The sequence below is a fragment of the Sinocyclocheilus rhinocerous genome, unplaced genomic scaffold, assembly GCF_001515625.1.
Source record: "Sinocyclocheilus rhinocerous isolate Xijiao unplaced genomic scaffold, SAMN03320098_v1.1 scaffold781, whole genome shotgun sequence".
Classification (NCBI taxonomy): domain Eukaryota; kingdom Metazoa; phylum Chordata; class Actinopteri; order Cypriniformes; family Cyprinidae; genus Sinocyclocheilus; species Sinocyclocheilus rhinocerous.
Genome location: NW_015658395.1, coordinates 14243 through 21036, shown reverse-complemented (window position 1 = coordinate 21036; position 6794 = coordinate 14243). Strand labels below are relative to the sequence as shown.

At 38.2% G+C, this 6794-nt stretch overlaps 1 protein-coding gene across 1 annotated transcript; it reads left to right on the top strand.

Moving 5' to 3' along the window:
* The first annotated feature begins 5851 nt into the window (after positions 1-5851).
* Positions 5852-6499, top strand: LOC107722136 (stonustoxin subunit beta-like). The gene has a single exon (XM_016530358.1). The coding sequence runs from the start codon at positions 5882-5884 to the stop codon at positions 6428-6430; it is 549 nt and encodes a 182-aa protein (XP_016385844.1). The 5' UTR covers positions 5852-5881; the 3' UTR covers positions 6431-6499.
* Positions 6500-6794: the final 295 nt, after the last annotated feature.

Here is a 6794-nt window from a genome sequence, read left to right as displayed (position 1 = left end):
GAGCAGAACGATGTTGTTGCTCGGCTCCGAAGCGAAAAGCTGGTATGCATTGCACCTGCTGCCTTATTATTCTCACGCTGTGATCAGCAGCAGCTTGATGCAATAATTGCATGCCAATGTGCATTGGCTCGTTTAGTTTACACTCGAAGTAGATTGGTCTATCGAAGCGATATCCCAATTCGTCGGTCACGACGTGACTCGTAGTGACCGACTGAAAGGGAACTACTATTATTTTATCATAAAAGTTGCTAGGAAATTCAGTCAAAAGTACAAAGGCATCTCTCTGATATACAGCATTGAAGTTACAAATATAACGTGATGAGATTTTGTCCTACGCTAAAAATAGCTCTGGAACAAATAATAGATTAATGAGACCAAAGACTGCCCCTTAGATTTACCCAAAACAAATTATATCTCATGTTTAACCACTATAGAGACATCAGAGCCAGCGGTAAATTCCAGAAGATCTGGCAGAAGTGAGGCTCTCTCGGCGGGTTTATGAGCGCTGAATAACCACTAACGTCCTGGAGCTCACATCTCCGAAAACGTTGAAGCAAATTTTCAAATAGACATTATCTTTATTAACAAACCGCATATTTGAAGTATAAACAATTACATTCTTGCCTAAAAACTCTTAAAACTACATTCCGTGACACAAAAACAGTATTATTTAAAAATATATATACTGGATTTGGGCATCCACCATGACCCTCGCTGTGAGAAATACCGCAAGCGGAGTGATACAAACGGTGAAACGGTTGTTGGAGTTCTGGTATCACTCTAATATCGCACTCTTATCAGCCAATGTTGACCGTTGCAATGTTTAATACACAATGTTTAATACAGGTATTATATTACACAAGCATATATATATATATATATATATATAGCAATACATGCGCCCAGAGTTGGCTGTGTGATGATGTTGCAGAGCATTCCAAATGAACAAATTTTGACCCTGTTTATCAGATTGCAATGTTATTGATATGAGAAAGTTGGTTTAAAGTAACGATCATAAATATCAGCATCAGAGACCAACTGCCTCGTGTCAACAAGCTATAACACATCTGAGGTGAATCTTAATGAGTAGACGCACTCATTCTATAAGAGGATGAGTGTGGAAATGTAAGCAAAAACATTTGAGGCAAGAGGGGGGAAATGGAGAAGGTGAGAGCAGGATATATTTGGAAGGAACGCTGTCTCGGACCACAGGGCTGTTAGTTCTGCCTTTCACAGGGGAGTGAATTCTAATCAAACCAAACAGCTTGTCATCGCACACTCATCATAATCTAATTAAGTGCAATCTAAATAATGATGATATTAGCCTTCTGATTGCACGGGTATAAATGCTGAGAAACGCATCAGTCTCATGTCGTCATGGTGCTCCGCCATCATCTGTCTTGATTTGGAGTGACTGTCCATGACTGTTTTTTTTTTCTTGAATTAACCAGCAAAAATCTATCTATCTATCTATCTATCTATCTATGTATCTATCTATCTATCGATCTATCTATCAGTAAGATTTTTTTAATGTTTTGAAAAGTCTCTACAGTAAAAACAGTAGTATTGCAAAATATTATTAAAATTAGTATATATTATGTTATAATATATTATTATATATGATCAAAACTCAATATTTCTATTTTAATATATTTTAGAATTACATTTTCAGCATCATTACTCCAATCTTCAGTGTCACATTATCATTATATATCATTATAATATGCTGATTTGGTCTCATATGCTTTTGGGCTAATGCCATTTAGAATAATATATATTATTCTATAGTCACCTCTGTATACCACTGCACCACACTGAACCATATGTACCTTAAGTGCTATATAATACTATGTAATTCTGAATTCAATCAGCTTTCCAACATGTCATGTCAATCTTTCCCTGCCTCCATATTACATTACATTACAAACAGATGGCAAAATCTCCCATGGTAGTGAATAAATTACCATACATACATATGCCATCGTATTTACATGATCACCATAGCACTTCAAAGAAGAAAAGATTAAGGGAGCATAAAGTATAATACTATTACCATGTTCAAAAAACTACCATGGTAGCTTTTTGTTGGTGAAAGCTTGTTATCTGAGTGCCTGCTCATGGTCCTGAGAAATGAGGGTGGGTTCTGATGCTTTTGTGGCTCTTTGAAGTCCTTTGAAAAACCTCATCTGTCAAGTGAATGGATTCTTTGCAATCTCCACAGCACCAATAACTCGCTTACGAGCCTGCTAATGTCAACTAGAGCTGCTCTTAATCCACAAAATCACTGAATTTGTTTTGATTTTCTTTTTATTACTGAAAAAATACACACTAATTATTATATCATAAGGACTAGTTCATTGAGCAGCTGATCAGTTATACACATCGCTGATCGCCATGCTCAGTTAGATAATAAATGTGGAGCATTTACCCTTCAGAGAACATTCATTCATTTTATCACATTCACTTGCAGCTGAATCATGCTCATACTGTGTAGAACAATACAATAGACGTAAAATTTTACATTTTGTCCACACAAATGATTCCTCCAGTCATTTGAGTGAAGACCAATGAGATTGGCTCTTTCCATTGTTACAAGGTGAGGCCTTTCAAAAGTCTTGAATTGATTCAATTATACAGATAATTCGGCACTGTCGAAAGCGCTCTGTTTTACAATAATACAGAGCGATGCACAAAAGAACATGTTTGAGACAGCATTTATTGCGCCACAATGTGAACAGTGCAATAATCCTTCGCTGCTCCCAAAATCTTTTCACGTTGATCTTTCGCTTCATAAAGAGCACAGAATGAGCAAAACTGGGTTACATCAGTGAGATGAGAATGTAGACGCAAAGACTATTCAACATTGAATGAGATCAGCACTCTACTGTCCATTAGGATATTAGCTTTCAGGATAATCTATGCCACAGAGCCTGAGGTAATACACATTAGTGTGAATAAAATGACTTTGTCTTCATAAGAGCTTACAGTGATATCAGGCCATTTCTCTCTAAGACTCTTACGTCTACAACTGCTTTATTATTAAGAATTATGGTTAATGGTGTTGGACTGTGTATCATTGAATGATTTAATGCAGTGTTGTTACCGTAAACTATAAAACTAAAACTTCTAGTAACTGAAATAAAGCTGAAATAAAATATAAATATTAAAGGAAAAAATGTAACAAAAACATTGTAAATAATATAACTGAAAACTAAATTAAATAAGTTTGTTGAAGTAATATAATTAGAACTGAAACAAAAATGAAGCTATATAGCAGTAAAAAACTAATAAAAACGACAAAAGCACACAACAAAATGACTAAAACTTAAAAATAAAAATAAAACATTGATACAACGGAAGATGGTGACATGAGAGTTTTTTTTTTTTCATTGAGTGAGTCATTGAATCACTCATTCAACGATTTGAATCCAGGTAAATTCAGGCATGAAACCAGTGACTGTCTGAGCAAGTCAAACTCAATCATTCAAAAAAAGCCAAATCGCTTGTTTGCTGTTGGAGCTGAAAAAAAAGTGTCTAAAAAGAGTCCAATTCAATGTTAACTTCTTTATTAATTATTATTTCTGAGCTACAATATTGCAAACCCAAAGCTAAGCTTATTTTCTCCACTTAAAACAATGGAACAAATTGTGTTCCGTGATATTATTAGGAGAAATTATATTATGCTAGGAGAAAATCAATTAAGATACCAGTCAAATAGAACACTACAAGAACCATAATGATGACAAAACATATGTGTAACCCCTCCAGTTACTCACACTGCTCAAAGCAGGATTCGAACTGACACTAACTAGTGATGTCCGGTTCGCGAACGAATCGTTCGATTTAACTGGTTCTTCTTAGTGAACCGGTTGAACCAGTTCACCAAATCGGACTGAATCATTTGAAACGGTTTGCGTCTCCAGTAAGCATTAATCCACAAATTACTTAAGTTATTCACTTTTTTAACGTGGCTGACACTCCCTCTGAGTCGAAATAAACCAATATCCAGGAGTAATTAATTTACTCAAACAGTACACTGACTGAACTGCTGTGAAGAGAGAACTGAAGATGAACACGAGCAGAGCAGCATGTGTGCAGCGAGCCGGATAACGAATGTACACGCCCACTGCTGGAGCGGTTCTCGTTCTCGAGTCAAGAACCGGTTGCATCGGTTTTCGGATCACCAGTACACTGAACCGAGAACCGTTTCTTTCGGACACGTCCGATTTGAGAACCGGTGAGCTGATGATACTGCGCATGCGTGTAATTTTTCAAGAGGACGAAAAGCATGTTATTCACGTTTTTTTGTTAAACATCAGAAAGTGTGATAATATAAATATATTTTATTTTAATAAAAAAAAAAAAAGATGAATGTATCTAATTTGTGTTCTTTGTTCAGTTGAAGATTCTGTTAGGTTATAGGCCAAAGGGGTTTGTCAGGGAAGTTGGACAATAATTAAGACTCTATGTTTAATAGGAATAAGGGATGCTTTATGAAATACCTGTACTGTAATTATAGTTAACGATGACACATTCACAAATTGAGTTTGTAGTAAATAGAACATGAACACGAGTAGAGCAGCTGATGATATGAACGTGCGTGCAGCGTGCCGCTTAGAGCGGTTCTCGTTCTCGAGTCAAGGTTTTTGGATCACCGTTATTGTGTTAAGCCCGCGATAGACTTGACGCCATTACGTCATCGCCAATGACGTCATTACGTCGAGCGTAAAAGAACCGGTGAACCGGTTTTTTCAACCGGTTTATTGAATCGAACTGTCGTACAGGGAAGATAAAAATTGTACTTAAGTGCCTTGGCGATTTCGTTGCTCGGTGAAGTCGCGCAGGTAAAGTCGCAGGTCTTTACACTCGTTGGTCTTCACACAAGGAGGCCTGAACGCTTCCGCTGATGCTTCCGCGTCAGCGCACAGACATCAGATAAATACACAGTCTAAGACACTAAAGTGAAAACAGCTGTGGCCGCCTTCTAATTAGCACAGCCAATAGCCTATAGCAGGGCAATTCCTCAAATCGAAACTACAGTTCGCACTTAAACGCAGGAAGGGAGCAATTAAATTACACGCGCTCCTTCTTAGCCGAGGGCAATTATTATAATTACCAGAAAGTGCAAACAAAAATACAAACGCAGACAACAATATAACGTAGAAATAGGCAGAAAATGAAATATTCCTTCTTAGCAGCAAGTAATAATTCCAACAGCAGATCTATAAACAAGTATTACGCAGGACACTCACGTGCAGCCGTCTGTCTCTTCTGTTGACTCATCGCTTGACCCAAGTTATGACAGTGACCAAGCAGTTTAAATACAGTTTAACAATACTGTGTTGTACGTTCCGCGTGAGCAATCCGGACGCGTACACGGACAGCGTTGACGCAGACTACTTGTATTTATACTACTTAAAGTGTACGCTGGTGGTCCGCTCCGCAGACGTGTTCCATACATGCGCAGTAGATCGGCTTGAACAGTAAACAAACATGTGAACAAACAGGCTTTACTCTCCTCCTCCGCCTCTTTCACTCCATGTCTCCGTTAGGGATGGGCGATACCACTTATTTTATTAATTGCATATTGTAAGCATTATTTTTTTGTTAAACAAAATCACTGATAAATAAAACACACCTTCGTATCGGTATTTTTGTATATCGTCAGTATCGATATAGCGATACTTCGGATCGATACGCCCATCCCTAGTCTCCGGGAGTTTCTCCGGCGGTTGAATCAGCGTCGCCCCGGGACTCACAAACCTCACTCACACAAAAATATATTTAAGACATTGTAAAAAAAAAAAAAAAACACTTTGCACAACAGTACAACATGTAAGAAATTACACACACACAGCTGTAGTGATTGTTGTTGTTATTAATGTCTCTGTTCTTGTGTTCAGGGGCCTGTTTTCTCACACTGGATCCAAACACAGCACACACTCAACTCAGTCTGTCTGAGGAGAACAGAAATGTGACAGGTGTGTTTGAGAAACAGCCGTATCCTGATCATCCAGACAGATTTGATGATGTCCCTCAGGTGTTGTGTAGAGAGAGAGTGTGTGGACGCTGTTACTGGGAGATTGAGTGGAGTGGAGATTATGTGTTTATATCAGTGTCATATAAGAGCATCAGCAGGAAGAGAGCGGGTGATGAGTGTGTGTTTGGATCTAATGATCAGTCCTGGAGTTTGATCTGCTCTCCCATCAGATACTCATTCTGGCACAATAACAAACACACTGATCTCCCTGTGAAGCCCATCATCATCAGGAGAATAGGAGTGTTTGTGGATCAGAGTGCAGGAACTCTGTCCTACTACAGCGTCTCCAGAAACACAATGAGCCTCATCCACACAGTCCAGACCACATTCACTCAGCCGCTCTATCCTGGGTTTTGGGTTTATTATCAATCATCAGTGAAACTGTGTTGATGAATCAGAGACTGACGAGAGATTCTATCCATAATGCTCTGAGCAGCATGATAAATCAGTAACAGTGAGATGTTATAGTCTAGAGGGGTAGGTTTAGGTGTAGGGTTGGTGTAGGGCAATAGCACATACAGTTTGTACAGTATAAAAACCATTACGCCTGTGGGATGTCCCTACTTTTCACAAAAACAAACCTGTGTGTGTGCGTGTGTGTGTGTGTGTGTGAGACTGTGTGTGTGTGTGTGTTTATCTACATTTGTGTTTCAATTGAAAATATCTTCATGAATCATGTTTGTGAAAAGCACGTCATTCATTTTTCTCTGTTTTTGTGCATAAATAATAAAACACGATGAGAAATGAACTTGAG